This window comes from Rhea americana, unplaced genomic scaffold (genome assembly GCF_003343005.1).
Source record: "Rhea americana isolate MKP2758 unplaced genomic scaffold, rheAme1 scaffold_497, whole genome shotgun sequence".
In the NCBI taxonomy this organism is placed as follows: domain Eukaryota; kingdom Metazoa; phylum Chordata; class Aves; order Rheiformes; family Rheidae; genus Rhea; species Rhea americana.
This window is the reverse complement of record NW_028186642.1, coordinates 268-26,779: the sequence shown is the minus strand read 5'-3', so window position 1 is coordinate 26,779 and position 26,512 is coordinate 268. Positions and strand designations below refer to the sequence as shown.

General features: G+C 45.8%; 3 protein-coding genes and 2 non-coding genes across 6 annotated transcripts in view; 4 read left to right on the top strand and 1 right to left on the bottom strand.

Annotated features, from left to right (window-relative positions):
- Positions 1-309, top strand: part of LOC146588814 (armadillo-like helical domain containing protein 1) — a 5,351-nt gene extending 5,042 nt beyond the window's left edge. Inside the window, exon 6 of the mRNA XM_085317311.1 lies at positions 89-309. Coding sequence (XP_085173437.1) covers positions 89-309 — 221 coding nt within the window. The remainder of the gene's footprint in view (positions 1-88) is intronic.
- Positions 310-713: 404 nt separating this feature from the next.
- Positions 714-828, top strand: LOC146588813 (U5 spliceosomal RNA). Its single transcript, XR_014897350.1, has one exon. It is a non-coding gene; the product is annotated as a U5 spliceosomal RNA (small nuclear RNA).
- Positions 829-1,312: 484 nt separating this feature from the next.
- Positions 1,313-1,427, top strand: LOC146588812 (U5 spliceosomal RNA). The gene has a single exon (XR_014897349.1). It is a non-coding gene; the product is annotated as a U5 spliceosomal RNA (small nuclear RNA).
- A 577-nt stretch (positions 1,428-2,004) lies between these two features.
- Positions 2,005-21,945, top strand: KIF2C (kinesin family member 2C). 2 transcript variants are annotated; one of them, XM_085317306.1, is made up of 21 exons: positions 2,005-2,190; positions 2,261-2,355; positions 4,660-4,764; positions 4,994-5,042; positions 7,825-7,947; positions 8,589-8,705; positions 9,132-9,232; positions 9,524-9,619; positions 10,807-10,861; positions 10,948-11,110; positions 11,395-11,485; positions 13,060-13,123; positions 14,331-14,422; positions 14,635-14,777; positions 16,304-16,508; positions 16,949-17,059; positions 17,575-17,642; positions 19,295-19,403; positions 19,481-19,597; positions 19,967-20,090; positions 21,414-21,945. In XM_085317306.1, exons 1-21 carry the CDS (start codon positions 2,127-2,129, stop codon positions 21,491-21,493), a joined length of 2,172 nt encoding a protein of 723 aa, XP_085173432.1. In that variant the 5' UTR covers positions 2,005-2,126; the 3' UTR covers positions 21,494-21,945. The 2 variants fall into 2 exon arrangements, with proteins under 2 accessions (XP_085173432.1, XP_085173431.1); XM_085317305.1 differs by lacking the exon at positions 21,414-21,945 and adding an exon at positions 21,347-21,408 and having other exon boundaries at positions 2,016-2,190.
- A 524-nt stretch (positions 21,946-22,469) lies between these two features.
- On the bottom strand, positions 22,470-24,569 carry LOC146588810 (armadillo-like helical domain containing protein 1). Its single transcript, XM_085317310.1, has 4 exons — positions 24,480-24,569; positions 23,697-23,774; positions 22,845-22,950; positions 22,470-22,592 (listed from the first exon to the last, which is right to left on the bottom strand). Exons 1-4 carry the CDS (start codon positions 24,540-24,542, stop codon positions 22,570-22,572), a joined length of 270 nt encoding a protein of 89 aa, XP_085173436.1. The 5' UTR covers positions 24,543-24,569; the 3' UTR covers positions 22,470-22,569.
- Positions 24,570-26,512: the final 1,943 nt, after the last annotated feature.

The window sequence follows — 26,512 nt, the reverse complement described above, 5'->3', positions numbered from 1 at the left end:
GCGCGCCAGCTCTACGGCTTTAGAGCTCTCACAGTGTGAGAAGCGTAAAGGGTTTTGCTTGCAAAGACAGGCGGCTTTGTAAATGCAGTTAATACTCGGCCCCGGAGCGCGCTGCTGCAGCCGGGTCCCCCCGCGCTGCGCTGCCGCTGCCGGGCGCGGAAGCCCCGTGCCCAGCGCCGGGGCGCGGAGCGCAGCGCGGGCACCGGCACCGCGCACGACCTGCCCGGCCGCCCGGGGCCCGCGCTCCGCGCCGCCGCCGGGAGCCGCAGCGCCCGGGCCCGGCAGCACCGTCCACCGCTCCGCGCCTAGAAAGTCGCGGCGCGTTGCGGCGGCGATGCCGGGTCGGGGGGCCCCGGCTGTGCCGCCGGAGCGGGCCCGGCGCCGGCCCCAGCGCCGCTCGGCCCGCGGAGCGAAGCCGCTGCCCGGCGCAGTGCATGCAGCGCCTGCGCGTTAGCACGTTCCTCATTAGCATGTTGCTCCTTAGCATACCCAGGGTGCAGCGCGGGGGAGCCGCGCCGCCCCGAGCCGCCGCCGCGCCGCCGCCCCGGTTTGCCGGTGTGTCCGGACGGGGCCGAGCGCGGCGGCGGTGGTGGCGGCAGGGCGGGACCGGGCGGGGCTGGCAGCGGCGGCGGCGGCGGCGGCGGCAGTGAGCGTCGCCGTGTGCTGGGTGTCGAGGCCCGGGGGTGGGGTGGGCGGCGGCGGGACCCGGAGGCATACTCTGGTTTCTCTTCAGATCGTATAAATCTTTCGCCTTTTACTAAAGATTTCCGTGGAGAGGAACAAGCACGAGTGTCGAGGAATTTTTTGAGGCTCCATTTCGGTGGAGCTGCCCCTTTCGYTGGTCAAAAACAGAGCTGGCTTGGTGCTTTCCTGCGGGGCGCGCGCTGGCGCTGTGGGGCCCCGCCGCGGCGTCCTCCTCTGCGGGGAGGGCGGCGGCGAGCGAGGCTCCGGCGGGCGGGCGGGCTCCTTGCTGCCGCCGGCCGGGCCGGGCCGGGCTGGGCCGGGCCGGGGGCGGGGGCAAAAGCAGGGCGGGGCCCTCATTTGCATGTTCCTCGTTAGCATGTTCCTCATTAGCATTCCCAGGCGGATTAGCATACCCAGGATGCACCGCGGCAGCACCGGGCCCTCCCGCTCCGCTCGCCGCCGCCGCCGCCGCTGCCGGCGGGGCCGCTCGGGGCCGGCGCGGCGCAGCGCGGATCGTCCGCCCGCGCCGGGGCCGCGCCGAAGCGCGCCGGGGCGGCGGGGCCGGGGGTCGCCGCGCGCTGGGGGGCGGCAGTGGGGCGGCTGGCGCGTCGGCGGCGGGCTCGGGRACATACTCTGGTTTCTCTTCAGATCGTATAAATCTTTCGCCTTTTACTAAAGATTTCCGTGGAGAGGAACAAGCACGAGTGTCGAGGAATTTTTTGAGGCTCCATTTCGGTGGAGCTGCCCCTTTCGCTGGTCAAAAACAGAACATGGTTTCTTGCACCATAGCCTCCCACAGACAAATGTGTTTTATGTCCCCACTGCACGTCCCCACCTGTCCCGCTCCCCTTGGCCGCAGGAACCGTCTCCAGCCCCGCCCCGCAGAGGCCTCTCCCCGTGGCCTGTCCCCCGCCCCGCGGCTCCCCCGCGGCTGCCCCGGTGCCCTCCAGATACCTCCCCGGGGGGCGCGGGCTGGCTGCCCGTCCCGGCGGCCGGGGGCAGCGGCAGCTCAGAGCTGCCTTTGGGGCGCCCTCCCGAGGAGAGGCGCGGACACGGTCCCCTCGCCCGCCCAGGGCCGTTCACTCCCTTCCGTCGCCGCCCCCGGCCGCCTGCGCGGCCCCGCGGCGCGGCGCGCACGCTGGCAGCCCCTCTGCCGAAACCGAACTACAATTCCCGGCATGCTCCGCGCGCCGCTGCGCCGCGGCAGCCCTTCCGYGCTGCTGGGAGCTGCGGTCGGCCGGCCGGCGACAGCTGCGCCCCGCGGCATGCCGGGAGCTGTAGTCGGCGCCGCGCGCGGAGCAGGCTGGGGGCGCAGCGCGCCGCGCCGGCGCTTCCCGGTAGGCCCCGCGGCACGCCCGGCGCGCGGAGTTCAAATCGGCGGCGGTTGCCGGGGTCTGGCTTCGGCTGCCGGGGGCCGCCCGCTCGCCTCGTCCCGCCGCGCCATGGACCCCCGGCTCTACCGCCACATCTGTCCCGGCCGCGTCGTCAACATCCAGCGGAGCAACGGTGAGGGGCGCGGGGGGCGGGCGGGCGCGCGAAGCCCTGGGGGCGCGGGCTCACCTCGGCGCTCTCCTAGGCCTCATCCACAACGCCACGATAAAGACGGTGAACGTGGAGCGCTGCTCCGTGTCCGTGGAGTGGTCCGAGGGCGGCGCCGTCAAGGGCAAGGAGGTGAGTGCCCGCGGCCCCCCCCCGCTGCGGCCCCCCCCGCTGCGGCCCCGGGCCGGGCCGGGCGCTCGTGAGCTTTGGCGCGGTGCGTCCGGCGGAGCTGGCGCTTCCTGGCGCCCTGCGAGCTGCGCCGGCCCGCGGGTCGTAAACGCTTTCTACCCTAGCGCGGCGGGTGATTCAGGACGAGCGCAGCTCTGCGCTTACTTGGCTTCGTTACGTAGGTAAAATAATGAAATAAGCGTGTAAAGGTAAGCTGTGCCCGAGKCCCGCGTGCTCCGGCTGGAGCGGTGCCCTCAACCTTTGTCAGCGAGCGGCTGGGAGGGGGGGAGGGACATCGCGTTCTTGCTCCTGCTGTTGGCTGGTGGCTTTGAATGATGCGGAGTTCTAGTTTGCCCAGCTCTGGGGGTTTCATTTTGGTGCTCAGTGCCCTCAGCAGTGTCCTTAGGCTTTCCTTAGCTTTTTTGTTACCAGGCAGCCTAGCTGCAAGCTTTGACCTGTCATACCTTTTGTTTGTAGCCCAATGTGAAAATACAAGTCAYGGTGGACCTCAGAGACCATCTAAAACGTATGAGCCACCTCTTCGAGTCTTCTAGCTATAAAGCAGCTTTATTGCACTTGTTTCAGAATCTAGAATTCTGAAATGCTCCCAAATATTTTCTTCAGTATTCTGTTCTTTAGTTCCTATGTGCATTATTCTCTAGGACCTGCTATATTTTTCTTAAAGTTATTTTTTTATTTTTTTTAATAAGATCTTCCCCCCAGGGGATATACTTCAGAACAGTAGATGGGGAATTAACTATGATTTGGGCTAGAATCCAGGTAATAATGGCATTGACTCAGTTGAATTGCTTCTTGGGCAGCACTAGTCAAAAGTGTTCTAGCTAAATGCAAAGAATGGGATATGTGTCTCTGGTGATGGAACTGCTGTGTTTGTATGGCCATCCTCACTTTGCTTCAAGTCAGATAAAATACCATATGAAGTTGGTGGGAGGAGGTAGGAGTCCAGGGCTCTTGAGGCTGATGCAGCTGAAGACTTGCCACTTAACAAAATCTCCTTTGGAAAGTGAGAAAATATGTTTGTCCTGCCAGTTACTCTGGGAGCTTATATAACTTACAGTTTAGTTAAAATCTTTTGTCACTGGCTAGTTGATTTGGTCTTGTACTTTTGTGCATATGCTACATTCAAATATGCAACACTACAAGCATAACTATTGACTAAATTGTGTGTGTAATTATGATGATAAACCTCAATAAAGAGGTTGTTCAAAATATAGCAGCAAATTGTCTTATGCATTGTTCATGTATATATATTTCTGAGCTGATTCACTTCTTGATTAAATATTTACAGATTTTGTATAAAATCAAATTTTATAATTGCCTCTCGTATGAGAATGTGGTATCACACCTTTTACAGAGGCTCGGTTGCTTATTTTTGCCCTTTGTGTGGACTTTCTTTAAATTAAATAAATCAAATTTTGCTTCAGGACTTAAGAACATCCTGGTGCGGTTTAGGTGTTGCTTTAATTGCAGGTGAATTCCAGCATAAGCTGCTGTTATACCCCAAATTATTTTTGCATGCATCCGCTTTCAAAATCTTGTGCAAGCTTAGGTTTGAAAAACCAAAACGAGAGATGCTGTCTTTTGTGCGTGAGGCTGCTCGTGGCTGCCCGCCGCTGCCCCGCGCTGCGGCTGTCTGTGACAGGGTGCTTTTCCAGAGCTGCAGAACGTTGTGAACGTGGGATTATGACTTCATCGGAGGGTTACGCGGAGGGTTGGAGCTGGCCTTAGCTGAAATCGCTTGCATGCAATAGTCAGGGAAAATGCAGGTGAACTGACTTGACTTGTCGTGGATTAAATGCCAAATCCTTCATTTTCCAAGGAGTAAGTAGCTCTTTGAAGTTTATTTCAGCAAGTGCAATTGCACAGTAAACTCTTAATGCTCTCCTAGCACAGAAGATGGAGCAGCTGAGATTTACTAAGATTAGCTGTAAGGGATTAAATCAGTTGATGCCAAATGTGCTTTGCCTACCTCTTCAGAAGTGCTCCATGGCTACCGCAGAGCTGTGTGGTGTTTGGCAGATGAGGGTAAATGGTTTAACTAGTACATTTCCTTTAGTATGCTTAGATGTATGAGAGTCTTCAAATGGAATAGAGACTACTGCCTTGTTAGTCACGGAAACTTTAACTCAACATTTGGCAAGCAGTGGGTCAGGTTTCTTTGCCTATAATGAAAGTCAATGTAAAAAATTGTGTGAAGTGGTAGCAACGATATTCCGGTCTGTGAAAATCTTGCATCTGCTCTTGTAGATTGAAATTGATGATGTGATAACAATAAATCCTGAGTTAGCAGAAGAAATACCTGCTGCAGATGTGAAAGAGAACCTTCCTCTGCAAGAGAATATAACTGTACAGGTAAGTGTTTTTAAGTGCTTTAGTGTCTCCTAAGTGTCAACGGCAGCCAGCTAGAAAATAGGTGTTATGAATAATATTGTCAGTTTCAAAGTTTGTCTCTAACTTGCCTGTTCTGTCTTGCTGCGGGACTTTGATGGCAAACCCTCTTTGTATTAATGTTGTCTTAGTGTTGTGCTAAGTGTTTATGGCTTATTCAGATTACTTACAGCATTCTTTTTTTCCTCCCCAGAAACAGAAACGCAGAACAACTCTTTCAAAAATTCCTGCTCCACGTGAAGGTGAGAAAATATTTTTCTCTGCTATAACCATGTGAAATAGAGGTGGTCTTCAGTTTTAGACATAGTATTGTAGTTTGATGCATCAAAAGGCTGCTCGGTTAGGCACCTTAATTATTGACCGTTCTGAGCATACTGGTCATATAAACACTTCGGACTCCTGAGTGCAGACTCTTGCCAGTGGATTGCTGTCTTGTTCCTGTGAGCTAGGGTTTGTTGCCCTTTTCTGCAACATTGCTGTAGTTCTTCCCTTGACGCTGTTCTAAATGTCACTAGCCAGTTACTGTTGCAATGAGCTGTAAAGTTTTATATGGACTTTGGCTAATGCCACAAATAACAAAAAGTAAGTGACACTAATTAAAATAAAGAGTCAAAATGAGTGGAAAGGGTAAAAAGAAACAGTCGTGACAAATGATTGTCTCCTCTTCAAACATTCACCTGAACAATAACTATTGCTTTATTCCTAGAGACACTTCAGACTAGACAGCCAAAATGGTGTGCTAGAGCTCACTGATTTTTCTGTCAGGCATATAGTTTGTGCAAAGCCAACACAGAAGATAGACATCTGAAAGCATGGGATTGCTGAGGAACTGCTTTTCTTGAGGTGTTAGGAGTTAGAAAACTCCCACCTTCTCTATCTTCTATTAACTTTTTAGTTGACTCTCTTGGCTTTTTGTGAGTTGAAAGTAGCAGCATTACAAGTCTTTGTAATATGCTTGAGTGATGCTGAGGTTTAGTGGTTGCAGATTTAATGATTCTCCTATCGCTTGCTAGAACTTGTTGTGCTTTTCCATGCAATTGCTCTGTAACTGCTGGTTTTGTCTGACCTTTGTATGTGATGCAAGAGAGGGAACATGGTACCAGAAGAAGACAGTACAGATCCCTTTGCCTCTAAGAGGCAAGAGTAGTCTGAAAAACTTATTCTGTACTAGATCATCTTGATCTTCCTCAAATCCAGAGAATTCTCCATAAATTTTGTGAACTGGCTAGAAAAGTGGTGTGCTAATGTGGTGACTATCTGTGCGTAGGTCAGCTGATGAATTGGACAACAAACTGGAGAAATAAAGGACTTTTAATCTAGTCATTGACTGCTGGAAAAGATGTTATTACAGGTCACTGCTTTCCTGAAGTGTAGTTTCTAGTTGCAAATCTGAAATGTCTGTTGCCTTGAAGACCTGCTCAGAGTACACAAGAAAAACAATGTGTTCAGTATTCCTCAAATATTATTAAATCCCATGAATGACAAGCAGTATTGGTCCTGTTACAAACTCCATGATGCACTTACTAGCTAATTTTGGCTTCAGATTTCAGTTTTAGGACTAAAGAAAACAAAGCTCAGGAGATGTCTGTCTCCACCTCAGTATGTAATGTGTATTGCATCATGCTCAGGTAAGTGGGAGAAACAGAAGTAAACAGTACTTTTAGAATTAAGTGAGAAACAGATACTGCCTAAGTTCCGACTCTAAGAATTCTGGTGGATGCTGTATATCTTTGTACAAGAATTACCTAGAACAAACCCATTTAGATGCAGCAAATCCTTCAGTTAGTATACATGTCCAAGAATGCTGTTTTATTCCAGAAGGGAAAAAAAAAACAGTTTGTGGTGAGATCAGATCTGGGCATCTGTGACAAAAGAAAATGGAATAAAATGCCATCTCTGAGTCTAATGAAACTGATTCTTTTTGTCCCTAAAGTTGCAGCAGTGACACCTAATGTCTCTGCACCYGAGCAGAAGATTCCAGGTAAAGAGTTAAAAGACATGAGCACTGAATTTTATGGGCACAGTTGTAAGGAATTTGATCCAGAATTTGAATCAATCTTTGGTCTGAAACATCTTATTTCCTTGGAAATCATAGTGATTAATTATAGATACATTCTTGTGATTGTTAGAGGTGGGGGTAGTTCTAATATTCATATTGCACTTCAGATTTTTCATATCAGATTTGCTTTCCTTGCATTGAGATGCATGTTCTGATCCCTTCCTCCAGAAGCTTTGCAAGGGACTTTGGGCAGGGACCTGGTGTCAGTGAAAGAAACATACCTCGATATGTGACTACAGAGATTGCATGCAAATGAGCCTTTCTAAAGATTTACTGCTGTAACTGTGGAGTCCAGCTTCTAGCTGAATTCAGTGTCATCAAGCTGTGCTCCAATTCACTGTGCACAGACAGACCATCACTGCTTGGGTGTTGTGGTAGGCATGACGCCCCCAACAAATTTTCATTTTAGACATGGAAGGCATCAGAAACAAGTTCTTTTTGCATCAGAAATAAGTTCTTGACTTTCCCTTAGAGCTTCCCCAGGTAACTTGCTCTGTAGTCTATGTAGGAAAATTAGTAATAGAGCCTCAGATACATTCATTTTAAGCAGTTGCTAGACTGCAATTCTGTTGTCATCATCATRTAGTCAATCCATAGCCCTGCAAGTGTGAAGCTCCATAGGGTTTCCCAGTTGCCTGATTTTAACTGCCTCTTTCTACTTAGTGAGGTTCTGGAACTGCTATGGTACCAAATCCTTAGTGCTATCTGGAAGGAAATTTCACTGGAGCTGCAAATCTGGAATGAACTGTTTGCTTTTCTCTAGTGGTATATTTCATGATCACTTTTTCATCACCTACCTTTGCAGCATTGCTTCATCCTGCACTTTCTTGATGCACCTGAGATCTGGAAATAGTTCTTTTAACCACACCTTGGCCCCCTCTGTTCTATACCTCTGTAAGCATATGATTAATTGCAGACTTTTGAGTGTCTGATGCACAATGCTGACCAAGTTTGTGTCTCCAAAGCTCTGCGTGGCCGCTCCACTAGGATGTCTGTTATCACAGAGTCTCAGGGCAACCTCCAGGAAAATGAGATGGAGGTGGATCCCTGCACTTCTACACAAACAAGAAACAATTCGGCAATTCCTGGTGAGTGGAGAAGACCCAGTGAACTGCTAATATGAAGCTGAAGCAAGATGGTTAATATGTATTTAATTAGGTAAATTGTAAGTCCAGGAGGAGGAGCAACACTCCTCCCTCCTTTTCAGATATAAAAGGAGGGAGACGAAGAGGTCTCTGACTAAATAAACATTCAAGGCTTCCTCCTGAAGGAGTTTTCAAAGGACTTCAGAAATAAATGTTAAAGGAAGATATGTTTTAACAAAAGAGCTGCAGTCATGCACATGGTATCTGCTCAACAGCATAAAGTGGCATTTGCAGTGCTAGAATGGGGATGGAACTGTCTTAATACTGCTAACAATATGCTCTGTAACCTTCCCCATGTAGGAGCTTGATTTGAGTAGCAGCTGATGCCCCTTTCTCAAAGCTGGGGGTCTTCAGTATCTGTTGAATGGTTTAAAATCTTACTCAAGAGTGAGTTCCTTTGTTACTAAGTGAGACTAAAATAGTTGTACTTCTTGGAGTGTTAGACTGCTTATGAATTAGAATATGTTAAAGGCTTATTAATAGGCTTATTATCCCTTTGCCTTTCTTTGTCATACAGGACTTTATAAATTTATTCTTGATCTTTAAGATCTAATTATTGTCTTTGATCTGACTCCCTTCTGCAGCTGGCCGAACCAGGGCTAGCAGGCTGAGCTGTGCCCCAGAACCCTCACTGACAAATGTAAATGGAAATATAGAGGATCATTTGCCTCCTGCTAGAATGAGCTCTTCAGCAAACCCAGGTAATGGGGAGCAATGGATAAGAACTGACACACTGTCAGCAGCATATCACAGGGGTTGCTGTTTTGTACACTCCTATGCTAATGCTTCAAAAAGGTGGCTTTAACAGCAAGTTAAAGTGAAGTCTTTAAGTCTTGAGTATATTTATTTTAAATCTGTAATTCTAATAAAAGAATATCTCCTCAGAAATACTGTGTTTACTTCAGAGTAATAGTATGGCTTGCTAGCCAGCTTCTGTAGTTGGCAGATTTGCTTTGCGAAAGAAGCACTATAAAATGAATGAAGCTCATCCTTTTGAGGAAGATTGTTCCCTGTACAAGTTAGTCTCTCAGTAACCTGGAGAAGTTGAAAACATTTGTAAAACACCTTGTGCTTAAAATGTGTCGAATGAAAACTTAATCTAAGGAATCATTTTGTTTTTTATCTAGTTAGGAGACGGTCTAACATCGTGAAAGAGATGGAGAAAATGAAAAACAAGAGAGAAGAAAAGAGAGCTCAGATCAGTGAAATCAGGACAAAACGTGCACAGGTGGAGTATTCTCTACAATACACTAGTAAGGGGAGATTCTATAGGATAGTATAAAACATATTTTGGACGTAAGTGGGAAGATCTAGAGTGCCAGGCTTTGTTTTTGCAGACCTGTATCTAAGGATGGATTATTTCTAGATCCAGAAAATTCTGAATCTTGCGGCTGCTAAGTAAAAATTTCTAATTGTGTACAGTTGGTCATGTTTAGTATGCTCCGGCACTTTTTGCTATGGCAGATTAATTACTTTCTAGCAGATTGATACCCTTCATGTTCATGTTTTTTTCATGCAGGAGTTTGATAGCAGTTGCCCAAATTGGGAATTTGCACGAATGATCAGAGAATTCAGAGCAACTTTGGACTGCCAACCAATATCTATAACTGACCCAGTAAGTAAATATTAAGGCCACTGACTGCAGCATGTATATATTCTGATTTCTTTATTTTGTACTCAAGGTTTTGGCATATGATCAAATTAGGGCGTCACTGCTCTGTGGAGATTCTGTGTGGATATTGTGATTGAGACACCCAGTAGTAAATCTGAGATCACTTACTTCTCCTATTCTAGGCTAAACTGCCTTGCATTACTTTGTATGTCACTACCTATGAGGTGGCACTTAGTTATCATGGAATGTTTTGGGTGRTATCATCAGTATTTTTTAGTTTGTAAATAGCAGAGCCTGTTATACATCAGGTTAGTCTGTTGTAGGTATATGTACGAATATGTTAAAGCACTATTGCACTGAAATGGAAAATATTACCATTTGTAAGTTAAATATTGGGTAACTTTAAACTAGGTCAAAGTGAGGAGCAAAAGTGGAGGGTGTCAAAAAACTAGGAAAAAAGGCAGAGGAATGGGAGGGAGATCTTCAGCTCCAGTGGTGGCATTTTTTTTACTACCAGGGAGCAGTAGCTTTTTGCTAGCAGAAGCCTTACAACAGGGGAAAAATGGTAACATTCAAATTCAAACAAAAAAAAGTAGGTGCTGACTAGCTTTGAAAACTGAGTGGTTTGCATACCTGCAGTGCACTGAGCTGTGAGAACCAGCAACCAGTAAAATTGCTGCATGACAGGAGATGTTTGTCATCTGCCTTCTACCTCAGGCAATAGGATATGTATTTTCCAAAACTCTGCAGCTGGGTTGAACAGAGAGCTAGACTTATTATATCATTAAAAGCTCTAGAACAAAAAAAAAAAAAAAAAAAGAGCAATGTAAAATAATGTCTTGCTTGAATTTGACCCTACTTACAGTATTGATGTCAATGAGAAGTTGGCAAAGCACTGAATGTTTACTAATCCTCATAGAATATTTGGGGCACTTTAGCATGGGAGCATTTTCACCTGATATGTTGACCATGCTATACAGTTAAATTGTTTGAGGTTTAGAATTCTTTTGTATTGAATGAAGTTTAACACTTAAATCCCTGCATGTGTGGCTAACTGATCTGTAGCAGAGGAACTCTAATCAATATGTAGAAAGGTGGATGTGAGGGAATACTGAATTTTTGTCTCTGCAATGCTAAATAGGTATGGGTGTAATTGGGAAGTAATTAATGTTTTCTTACCTTTCTCTTAGATAGAAGAACACAGGATTTGTGTCTGTGTGAGGAAACGCCCTCTAAATAAACAAGGTGAGTGTACTGACAGAATAGCTTTGGCTTGGAACCCTTTGACGTTGTTTATTCTCGTTAAAACGGAGGTTCTTTTCCATCAACAGAACTTCTAAAAAAGGAATGTGATGTGATTACTGTTCCCAGCAAGTGCGTCCTGCTGGTGCATGAGCCAAAGCTGAAAGTGGATCTTACAAAATACCTTGAAACCCAAGCATTTAGATTTGATTTCTCATTTGATGAATCCTCTTCTAATGAAATGGTATACAGGTAATGCTTTCTTACTGGGAATGAGTCACAAGATAAAAGCACAGGGCTATGGCTAGATGGCATCCTTGCTTAAAGAAACTGCTACCTGAAGTACATGTGGAATGTTTTCTTTGGAGGAAATTACTGGACTGAAAAGTTTAAAGCTTAGTTTTGGTGTGGCCTTGATGATTTCTTAAGAGTTTGCTTTTATTGGCCTTTCAAGGTATTGTCATAAGTCTCTTTACAAAAACTGATGATGCAGAGTGAACTACTTGCCTTAACTGTGTTATCTTCCAAATGTCTAGGTTCACTGCTAGGCCTCTTGTACAGACTATCTTTGAGGGTGGAAAGGCGACATGTTTTGCATATGGCCAGACAGGCAGTGGCAAGACACATGTAAGTTATCTACTCTGAGGTCTCAATTTTTCTCACTTTATCTAGAGTATATTTAAGCTCCTTGAGATGTTGATAATGGATAGGATTATATAAGAGATTAAATTGGTTTTATTGTCTTAAAATGAGTTATTACACTGTCCAGTTTATCCTCTTTTTCTGTAGAGTATTAGTGCATTTCCTTTGAAGTTGTGAGGAAAATTATGCTAAATTGTCCYACAGATGGCTTATTAAAGACTTAGAGCCAATGATGTCCTGACGTGTTAGTAACAGAGCCAGGGCTGCTACTCGCATCAAACTGCTGTCTCTGACCAATTCCAGTCTGCAAAGCAGAGCCATGTAGCCTGATCTGAGACAGGCGAAAATATTGTCTATATTGTATTTTAAGTTTGGAGGAATTCCAAAAACTTAAGTGGATATATGACTCATGTTGTATATGGACAATTAACTGATCTGGTAACACCTGTGAAGTGGGTAACCACTTCTTAACCATTCCTTCCAATCTACCACTTTCAATTGTAAGAGAATTGGAGACTGCTTTCTGTCTCAAAAGTGTGTTGGCTCTAAGTTTTCAGAAACTTGTGTCTTTGTTTTTAATTTTAATCTTCTGGAAATTGCAGAGAACGAAAGTGGGTAATTTTCTTCCCTCACACCATGATATGGGAGCCAGTTCTTCTGTCTTGTCCTGCAAGAAGCCTTTACCTTTCACCAGAGTGATCTGGACTAGACTAGCTTGCTCTCTTCTAGTGCTAGATGCAAGTTTTAGGCTGGGAATTCCTATCATTAGTGTTGAGTAGTGAGCTTTAGGATTCATACCTATCTGAATCAAGATTAAATCACTGAATATTTGCACACTAGCTAGAGTTTTTTCTTTTCCTGTAGTAAAACAGGCTTTTTTCCTTTCCTCTCTGATGTGACACAATCTTGAGACATGTATATTGTAGGCAATGAAGTTACTTATCCTTCCTGACCCTAGGGTGCAGAACTAGTGAGAGGATCATAAGGTGCCCCTTGAGACTAGAATGTTGCCTTGGTAGATTGAAAATGTGTCTTGCTGGGACTGAGGTGTCTTTTAAATTGACTCCATGTTTAATACTAAAATGTTAGAGTGAGTCACCATGATAGCAGTAGCCAAATTCTTGTTGGAATTGAAAGTATCTTGGTCAAAATAATAAAAAGTATTGTCTGGTTTAGAAGTTGGATGTGTTTTGACACCATGTTAAGTGGGTTTTTGCAAGCAATAGCCAATCTAGCTCCTAACAAATTAAGCTGTTCCTTTTCACTGCTAAGGCCATGCATTTCTGCTTGGAGGAACAACTCCTTTGAACTCTTATGGAGACCTAGCACTACAGAGCCTTACAGGCATGCAGCTGCTGCTTTGAACAGTTTGTACTGTCTTTCCAAACTGATATGGAAGCACAAAACTAACTTTATCCTGAATTGCACTGTGTAGTAATGATCCTATTGACATCAGCACTTTTACACAATGACTTTCTACCATGTTCTCAGGACCAAAATATAGTAACCTGACCTGCTTGTACCACACCTTACCTCAGTGATGGCATTTCTCTTCACAGACTATGGGTGGAGACTTCTCAGGGAGAGCACAGAATGCCTCAAAGGGGATATATGCTTTTGCATGTAAGTTGACTATTCTTTAGGTATGTGAATCAAAATCGTGCATGATTTCCTAATAGTAAGATCTATTTCTTTATAGATACTCAAAATATTTCCAGTAAAAGCACTTGTGCTTTCATCAGTAAGTAGTGCAGTTTGCAGGAGGTATGATTGTGAAACTCTTAAAAACTAAATAGTATTTTCTATCCAGCCTGTACCTTCCTAGGTCAGCCTGCTGTTTAACACCAACTGATCAGAAGATATTTATTTTTGAGGTCATTGCCATCTTCTAGTTTGGTATTTATTAGGCTGAACCATTTAATTTCAATTACATCTGCTTTGTTTTTTCTTAGCTAAGGATGGTGTTTGGTAATACCTGACTTAAATGAAGCAGAACATTACCCATTTCTGTCATAAAGCTTGTTAAACATAAAGCATATGAACATATGTGGTCCTGATTTACTTTTTTCCTGTAAGCATTACATGCAAAAACCTAGCATGTATGAAATGCTTTCAGACAAAAAAAAAAAAAAAAAAGCTCCTAGAAACCCTTCCTTGCAATAATGTCTACAGAAGCACAGTGAACACTGGCTGCCTCTGCTTTCACTTTTGAAAGGCACATTGTGAAAACGGCCCGTACAAAGCTGTTGAAACAAGAACAACTGTGTGCTCGTCTCTGACAAATGAGTTATGACCTGGCCCTGAAGGAAAACTCTTGCTTTTGAGCTTAGTTTCAAAATGTGAAGCCTTCTAACTATGAAAGGCTGTACTGGATCCAGGCAATGGGCCAGCTAGTCTGGTATTCTGTTTCCAAACAGCAGCAAATGGAGATGCTTGGGGAACAGTATCTTCTAGGCTGTCTGTCAAGAAGCTTTTCAAACACAACTACATGACTCTTCAAGACTGTCCAAAGCAATTGCAGCTCCRAATGTTCTGCCAAAGTGGGAGATATGTGCTTGCACTGACCAAACCAGATCAGTAAGCACTGCTGTCTGCTGGTGACATTTAAAATAGAAGCTTCCATTTCCCTCCCAACCACATCTTCAGTCCCCAGATGAGGATGCTGCTGAAGCAGTTCTCCAGATTGTACAAACTGTTACACTAGCGTTCAGTTAGGATACCTGTCATTCAGCTACTAGATCCTTATAGCTGAGATTCTTGAAAGGAGTTCAAGTAGCAACTAAAACAAGTTTTTAACTAGTTATCTGAACTTTCTCCTTTTTTTGACTAGCACAAGATGTCTTCCTTCTTCTAAGCCAGCCCAGATACAGGAATCAGGATCTGGAAGTCTATGTGACATTCTTTGAAATATACAATGGGAAGGTATTTTAATTTTTGCCTGATTTCTTTGATTATGTGTTTGATAAGTACCTGAATGAAACTTGTTTGTATCTTGTTCTGGCATGTCTGGGACTGAATTGGAAAGATATGTTAAGTATGTGCTGGTTTTGGTATTCAGTTTCTATAAAGGTGGTGCAAATTACATGCAGGGGGACTGCATTCAGATTTGCCTTGATCTTGTTGTCTGAATACAGGTGTTYGACCTCTTGAATAAGAAGGCAAAACTTCGAGTCCTGGAGGATGGCAAGCAACAGGTCCAGGTTGTCGGCCTCCAAGAGAGACAAGTTGGCTGTGCTGAGGATGTCATCAGAATGATTGAGATGGGCAGTGCCTGCAGGTTTGGTGTCTTAAAACCAGTGTGGAAACAGTCATGTCATGTTACACTTCCATGTTGGTAAAACATGTAATGGGTGGGTATCTAGCCCAGGCCCTTCAAGACTTCAAACAGGAGCAGGCCTATTGATGCTAGGAACTGGTAGGCACTTTCATGCAGAGCAGCACCTCTGCTTGAAAGCAAGAGGGTTACAGAATAAAGGCTGGCAAGGATGGGTTTAACCTTGTTTCCATAGTGGCCATATGTCCTCAAATCTCTAGACAGAAACCATTCATGTGAAGAGATTGCTTGCACAGGTACCACAGCTGATCTGCACATAATTCTAAAAAGCAGATACATAGTTTATCAGCTAGTTGACAGAGGTACAGGTATTTGCCAAAAAGAACAAGGAAGAAGATCTGTCCTCCAGCTACAGTTGCAAAAATGCTTTGGCTTAACTGCAGGCCAGATGAACTCTTCTGATAGTAGGAAAAAATCCTGCAGGTCATGCAGGGATCTTCTCTGAAGAATCTTTGAGAGAAGGTGGTGAGGGACTGCCAYAGGCTTGACTCATCACCCTGGCAGGCTGGTTGCAAGCTGTGGTCAGGGTACCTCCTGCTGTCATTACTGGTGTCTTTAATCAGGGGCTTCTGAACAGTGAGTCTGTATTAACGAGACAGGTAAGATCTGCTATGCTGTGAGGAACTGTGGTGGAAACATTAATTGGCAAATGAGAACTCCTTGGCTTCTGTATTACATTGCATATGTAGGTAAGTGCATCATAAAAGCTCATTCAGCACTCTGCAGGCTTTTTGGTTGACAACTCAGTCAAGAACTGTTTTGTTTTTTAACCTTTCAGACTCTGGCTTCCCACAGCAGTATTTTAGGATAATCTCCCTCTTTCCCTAGCTGTGGGGCAGTGAACTTGCTAGCCTTCTCAGGGAGTAAATGATAGTGATGGTCATAGGGAGATTTTTGGTAACTTAAAAGCCTCCAGTCTGTCAGTCATAGTGACTGGGTGGCTGTGGCTGCTCGGCAGAGCCAAGCCAGCTTGACTGGAGAAGGCGGTTTACCATGATGTTAAATGTGCCAGCCCAGCTAATGCTGTTAGGTGGGGAGCTTGGCCTGCTCACTGTGTAATAGCAGAAGCACTAGGAGAATGACATGTGGACTGCTGTGATGCAGGGAGATGCGATGCTGGAGGTATGCCTCCCAGGGAGCATCGGCACTGTACCAGCTCCAAACACATATAAGGTGTTAGCAGTTAAAGGTGTTCCCGTGCAGGCTGGCTGAACTGAGAGAGGCAGCTCAAATAGCCTTCAGCCTCCAAAATTAGAATGAAGGTTCAAATGTTTCTCACAACAGTCTTTCTGTGCTCTTGTATCAGAGGTGATTCCATAATTTACACAAACCTGAAGCATTAATATGTAGGATAAAACTGGGAAGGTTAATCTATTTAAATGAATGACTTCAGGCCTTGTCTAGTGCTGTCATGAGCTGTTGTGTGTTCTGTAACACAATTCTAATGCTTGTTTGCATCTTTGCTGTAGGACATCTGGGCAGACTTTTGCAAATGCTAGCTCTTCCCGGTCCCACGCTTGCTTCCAAATCATACTACGGCGAAGAGGAAAAATGCTTGGCAAATTTTCCTTGGTGGATCTGGCAGGAAATGAAAGGGGTGCAGATACCTCTAGTGCTGATCGGCAGACACGGATGGAGGGGGCAGAAATCAACAAGAGCTTGTTGGCTTTGAAGGTGAAAATTTACACAGGGGAAAAAATTATGCTAATCATTAACCCAGGAGATAACTTTTTAAAATCTGTTCTGTTTCTTTCCAGCACAGAGAAAAGTAACAGACAAAAAGATCCCAATTTTGTATTTAAACAACCTTGAAATTGATGCATGTGCTCCATTTAGAATGACTTCAGAAAAGCAGTATAGTCTTGTCAGGCTAGATGCTGCTACAGTCATTGTAAATGTTGTTCAGGTTGTCTTTTTTTTTAAACATATTCTAGATAAACCAGGGGTGATGGTCAAATATCTGAAGTATATTTAAATGGTTGAGATGCTTACAGAACAATGGAGACTACCATTCTCCAGCCTGTTGGATTTACCAGCAGTCGTTTGCTAATAGTTTGCAGAATTGTTTGAGAAAGGATGCAGATGTTGCATTCACAAGAGTTGTCTTTCCTTAGGAATGTATTCGAGCTCTGGGGCAGAACAAATCTCACACTCCTTTCCGGGAGAGCAAGCTGACCCAGGTGCTAAGAGACTCTTTCATAGGAACAAACTCAAGGACCTGTATGGTGAGTATACCTGTTTGAGTGCCACAAAGCAACTAGGTAGATGCATGCCCCCCTTCTAGTGTGAGGGGATGTTGAAGCTATGAAGCTGCAGCTCTCTGCAAAAAATAATCAAGCAAATTTCCTCCTCCACTGACTGTAGCAACTGTGATCAAAAACTAGTGAGCTTTGCTGATGATTTACAGTTTCTGATGATTCACAGTAGAAGCAGGGCTGCAGAAGTTGCTTTCATACAGTGGATCTACACCAGAGCTTGGTGCCCTCTCAGGGCTTTGCTTCCTGTGGGAGGTGTAGCACAGCAGGTACACACAAAGCCAGTGGAAAGCTGGATAAAGAGTAAATGGCTTCTGTTATTCTGCTTCTCAGCTTTTCACAGCTATTGGCGTGTCTCACAGGAGCCATAGAGGAAAATAGGCTTGATGGAGTACCTTAATTCTAACCCTTTCCCTAATATGGCCACTTAAATGTGAACAAAAGACAGATGTGGGACTTACTGAGGCATTCTGTTGTGTTTGCAGATAGCAATGATTTCTCCAGGCATGAGTTCGTGCGAGTACACCTTAAACACACTGAGATACGCTGACAGGTAATGGCCTTTCTGACCTGGGGTTTCTATTCTTGTTGCAGAAAGGGTTTTGGCTGCTTTTATTCTGATAAGTTCTCTTGCTGTCATTGCCCTTGATGGTAGTTTAGAGGTTGAGGACAAATTATCTTAAAGCTGGTTCCTGCAATTAACCTGAGTCTTCTCTGCCTGGAGCATAATAGATTGCATTAAAACCATGATTAATTTCTCCTTCCTTCAGAGGAGCAGTGTCTCACTCTAGACTTCAGATTATCTTATTTTTGTAGTGAGTTTACCCTGCCAAAGAAATACCCTGAATGGCACTCTGTGTACTCTTTACCTTGTTAGTGGTCTGTGCAGGGTCTTATCGGTATGTGTGTGCTAAGAATGCATCCCTGACCTGGCCCTACAGATGAGACTGAAGAATACATTGTGTTTTTGGTAGACTTTGATATGAGTTAATAGAATAGGGCTCCTTAGAGATTTGGGGTGAAACCTGAAAGACTTAGAGAGCTCACATGCCTCAAGAAGCAAGATGTGAGTGTGGGGTTTGAGTGCCTTATGGCTGGTGCTGGGCACCTCTGGGGCAGATGTGCAGAGGCTGAGCACTGGATTTCCCTGTGGGTCTCACTCACCTCTGAGACCCTTGTGACAGAGCTGTAAGTGGCTCCCTGTCTCTGCCAGGACAGTCTTTTTTCTCCTCCAGTCTCAACAGCTAGAAAACTAGCTTAGCTATTCCCTCTTCCACTGGGGTCAATAGTGCTTGAATTTTTTTCCTGATGATGCTGTGCTGTGTGGCTGTGTACTGTAGCTGCAGAGCCAGTGACTTCTGTCACATGTTAACAAGACACTCAGAGCTGGGAACTGTCACCTGTTTCGTTTGCAAAGGCTGTTTGGTTCCACCCCCTCTTCCAGGAAGGGAGCACTCTATTTCACTCTCTGGAAGGATGTATGGCAATTCTTGTCATAAGCATTCAGGAATACTGACAGATTCATAGATTTAGTTCCCAATTTAAAGCTGCATTTTTCTGATCATGCCTGCTCAACTGAAAATACAGGATAAAATGCAACACTGGACTTCAGGGTGTTATGCTTTTTAGGAATGTTTTAGCCTTGAGTCAAGCACCTTGGCCCCTTTGCCACTGCACAAGGCAATTCAACTTGTAGGAAGGTGTGTGCAGGCTGAAACTCGCTGGAAATGTGAAGCTGACACTAGTATAGAATGCAGTGCCCAGCTGATGTCTGGCACCTATATCTAGTACTACATAACCAATCATTATTATAGTCCTGTCCCGGCACAGAGGGTCTATGGAGAAAAAGAAAAAAGTATTCCTTTTCTTTCCATACTGAAACGCCTTTTGGCGTGGAAGACAGCCTCTCTGGAAGACTCTGTTGGCAATTAGCATTGTGTACTTAGACATTTCTTGACTGCAGGGGCCCTAGATTGGTATGGCAAGATTGGGTGCTAAGACTAACATCTCATGGCATCCCTTCCCATAGCCCTTGGAGGTTTCTGCACATGTTCTGGGGCTGTTCTGCCCCACTTGTTCTGAGGGTGGTAAAGTGGAACTTTTCTAATAAAGCTTCCTGGTGAGCACTGAACTGCAATAGCTGCTTGGTAATGCTGTAGCCCAGAAACTGTTGAAAGAAATTAGTGACAGATCTTCCTATTGCAGAGTGAAAGAGCTCAGCCCTCATAATGGAGGTGGTGAAACACAGAACCATATGGACACTGAGAATGAAGAAACAGAGACCAGTGGAGAAGGCTCGACTCTTCAGCACAATGTAGGTGTATGCAGTGGGCTGAACAGATCTCAAAGCTGGTAACAGTTTGCTGTTCTTACTTGGACTCTTTCTTGCAGCTCTCCAAGGATGAAGAGGAAGATCTTTCTCCCCACATGTTCAGTTACCGTGAGGCTATGATTCAAATTGGTGAGCAGGAGGAGAAGGTTGTAGAACAGCTTAGAGAACTGAGACAGGTATGTGGAAGAGATGAGCTCAGCCTGAGATGCTTTCTATGTGTTGACAGCAGCTTGCCTTGTCTGAGCAAAGTGGTAATAGGTAGGCCATGGGCTGTAATGCAAGAATGGTGTCAGTGGCACTACCTTTCCTTCACTGCTAACTTATTCCTGTGGTTTCCTGCCCAAGTGGCTAAACAGGACCATTGCAGTGCTTGCGGCCAGCCGGTCCTCCTTTCCCTCCCAGTAGCAACATCCACTTACTGCTAATGAGTATGGAGAGCGACTGGTCCGAGAAGCTTAGCTCTGTTAATTCATGTGCCAAATTTGAAGAAACTCATCAAATCTCCAGAGCTGATTTCTCATAATGGTCCCTCTTTTAAAATCTAGAAAATGACTGAACTTGACTACCTCTTGGGAATGACCGAGCAACCAGACTACGATCTTGAGACCTTTGTCAGCAGAGCTAAGTACTTCATAGAGGAGAGCTCAAGGAATCTCCTTAGTGTTGGAGGTATGTTAGCACTTCTCGAGACAGTGCCTGTTCGGGAAGATACAAGTCACTATCAGTCACTAATGATTTTAAAGATCTGAAAACAATACCAACATACCTATGGGAGTTTGAGCACCCAGTCCTTCTGAATACCTTACAGTTCTGATCATATTACTAGGTGATCATAGGAACAGACCTGAGATGTCCTATTGCCTGCACTTTGCCAAGTAAAATCCTAGTTAGTAAATTCCACTTGCTCTTCACTGCCATGGAAAACTGCCCTCCCTTGAAAGCAATATCCACTAAGTGCAGAAGGACTGAAGTCTTTTTGGCTAGTTGATCATATAGTTTAATTTTTTACCCTGGGCAAAAAACAGTGACTTTGAGAAATAGGTCTATGTGCCATGTCCTAGGGATTTGTTGGTGTAGACCAATTGTTTCCACTTATACTTTTGTGGATATCAGACCTTAAGACCTGTCCTCTTATAATTGTCTGCTACGTGTATCCTCATGTGCAATGTCTGCCAGAACCTGTTTGGTGTGTGATTGCCTCAACTAATATAGGGCATCACTGAATGTGTTGCAAAATCCCTCCAGCTGTGCTGTTCTAACCCAGCTGGGAAGTCTCCCAGCTCTGTGCCAGAGGGATGTCAGCTGCCTATTCCCTCTGCGCTGCCTGCCTCCTTTCGTAATGTTGGTTGAAGCTTTCAGAACATGCTGGTTGAAGCAGTGGTTGAGCGGAAGCAGTGGTTGAGCAGCAGCAAGGCCTTGGCTGATGCCTGGTAAAAGAGCTCTTAGTCAGGCATGGACTGCCTGACTAAAACAAGGAGAGTTACACTGATAACTACTATTTTTCTGCCACTGTTGCAGTAATTGGGCCACTTAATGCCATTACAGCCTGGATAACATTTGCCTGTGAGAGTTTTCTAAGTGAAGATGAAAATCATGACTTCAAAGTGAACTGCTGTCAGGAAGAAGTAGTGATTTTTCTAAAAGGCCCTAGCTGTCCTCCCTTTCTTGATGCAGCCTGAGAGCAGTATCCCTCTGTTCACTCACTGGTGGAGGTGCATGACATAACAGTAGGAGTCTGGTGTAAATGCTGTGCCACTGTGCTACGGTCCAGGGAGATCCAGTCCTCTGGGGCTCTTGATGGATGGATTAGTGGCATTTAGCTTGAATTTTACAAGCCTAAGACTTTGAGAGTCTTGATGAGTAGAAAAAAGAGCAAGTATTTGAGCTGTTCTTGCCCTGTTTACTTCCTTCTGTGGTCTTTGCAGGGACAGGCAGCTGAGCTGGTGAATTCAGCTATCAGGTCAGTCCTCCTGACACTGCTTTCTCTTCTAGAAACATTAGATGCCCTGGGGGATGCCATGCAACTGGAGGAGCAAGCCAGCAAGCAGATGAGCAAGCAGAGGCCTCAGTAAATATAGCAAAATGTGGTTCACAAGCAATCTTCTGTATGTCTTGCATATGTCAGTGGTTTGTGTAACTCCTATTTTTAAATGTGGTAGTGTGTGTGTAGGTCAGGTGTGCCTGAAAGCAGCAAACATGGCAGCCTCTCTCCCTGCACAGCCTAGTATCAGGGTACATGGCAGAGACTCTGCTAGAAATATTCCCTGCAAGGCTTGGGGAGGGGGAACCTGAGTGTCTGCCAGATGTCTAATATCTGGCCCTGCATAAGTGACTACGGTCTGCTCTGATAGAAATAGATACGTGTATAGTTTTCTAGTGTACATACTATTTTTGGTTCCAGATGTGCTTGAAGTGTTACAAAACTGCAAGTCTGGCTTTTCTAGAAAGAAAATGGACTACATGTAATTGTAAAAAATCAGTATTTTAAGAAGTTTGCTTGATAAATAAATGTTTCTGGATTTAATTAACTTCTATCTTATAAAATATTTTTCTTGATGATTTTGCTGAAGTCTGGCAGCCCCTAAAGACTGGTGTTGTAGAGGTGGGCTGGCTTCTTGGAGGAAGTTTCTTTTTAAAATATCTACACCTGTAMTGTTTACATAAAAATCATTTGAAATAAATGTCTCTACTTTGGGATCTTGCTGGGTAGAACTTGCCTAACGAGGGAAAACAGTCCCTACTGTCAGGAACAGTCTCCATATGTTGCAATTGAGCAAAGCTGAATGCACTGTATGTGGTGGCTCAGCTCTTAGGGCAGTGCCTAAGTGGGAAGGGCCCTGCTGCCTCCTTCAAACCTCTGGAGTTTAACCTGAATTTTCAGGTAGTCCCAGGATCTTGCTTCCCATGTATTTTCCATGGAACCTTACAGGAAATGGGTAACAAATAACACATATTCAGCAGTCTACCACAACTGTATTTGAAAGCAGAAGCTTACCTATGAAGAAGCCTTAGCAAAGCCACCAGCTCAGCTGCAGCATGGCTCTTCTGTACAATGTGTGCCCATACAAACCCTTCTTAGGGAAGGAGCAGACATAGGGCTGGGGGGAACAGGTGGGAGGCAAGTGCTGCTGCCCTCTCTCCTGTTTGTTCAGTTCACTCCAGGGCCTGTCTCTGAAAGAACAGAACAGCCCCATGAGCTCCAGGCCCAGCAGTGGAGCAGGCAGATCATGCAGATGTCAACAGCACAAACAGCCCCGACCCTAGCATGAGCCTGGGGCCTAGTCCCTGCACTGTGGCAGGAACTTTGAGTTGCCTTCTCCCCTGAAACTAAAGGCATTTTTCTATCTATTCTTGATAGATGCCAGTGTAAGATGGAGCAGCTGGAGACTGGCCTTTAAGTGATAGTCCCAGCTTTGCACACACCTTCTGTGGGCTGCAGCCTTGCTGTTTCTTTGGGGATGTCCACTCTGGAGGCCAGTATTTCAGCCTGGAATGAATCCATTTGTGTGTACCATGTCTCAGGACTATCCTGGAAAAGGCAGCGAAAGAAGGTGGTGTTAGTGCCTTGTTGGGACCTCTGCAACCAGCAGAGATGTGCTAAGCCAGCCAGAGAATGGATGCCTCAGCCCAAATGGGATGCTGCCCCACAGTTAGGATGCTTTGTGAGAAACTGTAAATGCTGGCAGCAGTATGGGGCTGAGCACTGCTAAGAGCCCCTGAATGCTGTTAAACAGCAGCAACCAGGCATCCACATTGTAAGGCCTGCTGAGCTCTGTTAAGTTTGGACTAAAGCAAAGCAGTTCCCTTGGTTCAGCCCCTCTCTACCTCAAATGGCACTACATGCACTTAAGTGTACCCAGACTTGGGGTAAAAGAAGATGGGTGGTACAAGGAACAAAATGCTGCCCCTTGTTTGCTCCGCCTCCCCTCTCTGGACCCAGTTACTCACTGCCAGTTACTCTCTACCTCAGGAGCTACAGTCAGGAAAGATGTTATTTGGAGGGGCTCTTGTCTCCTTGGCCCTTAGGCCATACTTCTGACACCCAAGGTGGCACAGCAGTAGCAGAAGGAGATCCCTCCTTGCTCTGCTTTGGGGCCGAGGTCAGAGCGACTGATCTTCCTGAACACTAGGACTGAAGATGAACATTACAGCTTGGTTCGTTCTCAGTCTCTGCGATCTGATTCAAGACTAGATTTCTTAAGAAAAGTCCAGTCCTCATGTCCCCATAGAAGGTCCTAAGGCTACTAACAAACCCCATAAGGAAGGCATGTTTACCATAAAGAGCTGGAACAATGTGTCCCCTACTGTCATCCTCACGTGTTCCTCCACAAAGGGAAATGTGCGGACAAAATACTGCAACAGAACAAAAGGTTGGTGCACAGGGAGTAGGGATGTGAGTGTGTGTGTGTGTGTGTGTGTAGAGGGTAGAAGCTGAACATAAGTTGTGGCTCCAGATAACTTCAGTGGTGTCACTTCCCACTGATTTCTTGAGCTGCCTCCTCTAGCTCCAGTGCTGCTGATGGCACTTCATGAACACAGCTTCACTTCACAAACACACCAAGAGGGTGTGACATGCGGGTCGCTGCTCAAGCCTCACCTTGTCCCCACTGCCCTCCCCTGGTGCCAGTTCTCACCTTCATTGGACAAGAAAAAAAGGGGGGGTATTTCAGTGAAGTGATCACAATGAAAGAGCTGCCAGGGAGTTCATCCTGCTGGGCTGTCAGTGTCTGCTGAGGTGAATGCAATGACCCTCTATATTAGTGGGTAGGTTTGTGAACCCCTTTTCACAGTGAGCAGCCCCTTTCCTGCTACTGACAGCATGTTCCTTCCTCTTCTCAACTGTCACTTGTGGTTGTTAAGCAGGCAGGGCTGTGCTGAGGCAGATCAATGCAGCAGGTCAAACACAGCTACTTTGTGAAGGTAAAGTTCTGCCTTTGCAAATTAGCCTATTTCTGCTGAGCTTAGAAACACCCTACAGTGCATGGAGCCTTTCAGCTACGGCACTCTGGGAGGAGACCTCATTCTATGATGTCCTCTGCCATATACCACCACACTCACCTCCAGAGAGATGCTGGCTTGTCTCTGGCTCCCTGCATGATCCTGATTCCCCATAGCAACCATCAGGCTGTGCACTACTTTCAGCTGGATCAGCTCTTCTGCCACTTCTGCTGACTCCTTTGCTAAAATGCTGCAATGGAATCAGCCATCAGCTCCCACCATGCACGCAGGATGCAGCACACAACAAAGGGCTCTCACAGCTGCACCAGGCTGCAGACTGGGACTGAGTCTGGGCCTCTTGATGCAGAGCTAGTGAGACCCTAATGGCTCTTCTTTYTACATTGTCCTCAGCTAGTGGCATTATTGGACAGGAGACAGAAGTGGCTCAAAACAAGCAAGAAACACTTGGCTGTGCATGGACTGTCAATCATTTAACATGTAGATTTGGTGAAAACCATCTGATAAATGATTGGCAGGAGTTTCCAGGTATATTTGTTAAAGGCTAGCAAATTTCCTGTGTGACCACAAAGAATCCAGGACTAGAGGTAGAAGCATCACCAAGACTGCTTCTGTGAGCCCATCCACTGGAAGACACCCCAATATGCTTCCCAGTCCATTAAGGGTTTGCAGGAGAAATGTTGTCACAGCACTACCTTGTGGACATTGCAGGAAATTCACAGGAAACGTACAAAGTTTAGCTCAGAAGGTTTAAAGTCAGGATCTCCAGTCAGATGCAGGCACTGGCTTCTTTCACTGGATGGCTGATGTTAACTAACAGTGTTTCACTGCTTGACGAGGTCACCAGCTATGCTGAGAGCACTTCAACCTTCTAGGCCCAGTAACAGAGGGGACATTGTAAATGTACAAATGGCCAGATATGAAGGGATTCCACAATTTTATTTCCTTTGAAATAAAATTTCAAGTCAGTTGAGGTGTCAGTAGCAAGGAGTGACTGAGCACTGCTATCTGCAGACCTGCAGGCAGTGTCTCTACCCTGCTCCTGAATCACTCTCTCTCTGAGCCATCCAGAGCAGGGGGCTTGGAAGAGCCAGGGTGCTTAGCCAGAGTAAAGTGTCAGGGGTGAATGCTCCCTGGGAAGAACACGTCCCAGCCCTTTCCTACCCAGAGGAAGCTGCTTCTCTAAGGTCCTTCTCAGTCTCCTGTGGGTTTGGTCAAGAGTTTCTTACCCAATAGCTTTTGCAGCAGCTGCTTGCTGAATATATACCAGCACAGGCTCCCTCAGGCAAGGCAAGGATGGGTCTGCATGAGGAACATTAGGAAGATGAGAATGATGCTTTGACATGCTTTTTCTATGAAATGTTAGAGGGGAGAAGAGAGAGAAGGTGAGGTTACACTGATAGCATAAAAGGAGGATACTGTTTTTCAGGAAATGTGCCCCAGGGAAGCTCGTGGCTTTCTACCGTAAGTGGTAGTGCAGGGATCTGTGTACATGGCACCCATGGCAGCACAGACATGGTCACTGCAGCCTGCTCTGCTGAGTCAGAGAAGGAAATACCCAGGGCTGGAATCGTTCATCAYGCTCACGCAGCAGATGGCAGTCTTCAGTGGGTCTGTGAAGGCCTGTACACTAGCACTAGTGCTTACACTAGCTTACTAGTGCTTGGATGTCCAAGCACCTATGTGCAGCCCATTTCATGGCATTTATGTGTCAAGAGCCTTGCTATCTTCCTGACCTTGCTAGACATGAGCTTTGTAGCACTGAACTACACAAAGTTGTTACTCTTGTGTTTTTGAAGGATGGAGGAGCCCTGGTCCCTCAGCAGGAGAAGTGGGTCTTGCTCTGTCCCCAGCCCAGGCACCTCTTGCTGCCATTCCCCTCACCATGTGGGACAGCTTCCTGCACGCCACCCCTCCCCCCCAARGTCAGTACAATACATGAGCCCTTGCAGAAGGGGTCAAGGGACCACTGGAAGAAGCACCCCTGTACCCAGCTTTGATCACCCTGGCAAGCCACAGCCTGCAGTATACCCAGGCGCCTTCTTCAGTACTTTTACCTTGGGCTGTTTCGCTGCAGAATGCAAACGCTTCCTTCCTGGGTGGTATCAGTAGTGCAACCAGGCCCTTCAGCAGGG

What these genes read in the sequence shown, in the direction of transcription:
- LOC146588810 (XM_085317310.1), bottom strand. Translation starts at nt 24,542, where the DNA reads ATGGTTGCTATGGGGAATCAGGATCATGCAGGGAGCCAGAGACAAGCC. An exon ending in CATTGTTCCAGCTCTTTATG is followed by an intron (nt 22,951 to 23,696) that starts GTAAACATGCCT and finishes TGCCTTTTCCAG; the next exon opens with GATAGTCCTGAGACATGGTA. An exon ending in AAGGCTGCAGCCCACAGAAG is followed by an intron (nt 22,593 to 22,844) that starts GTGTGTGCAAAG and finishes CTGTTCTTTCAG; the next exon opens with AGACAGGCCCTGGAGTGAAC.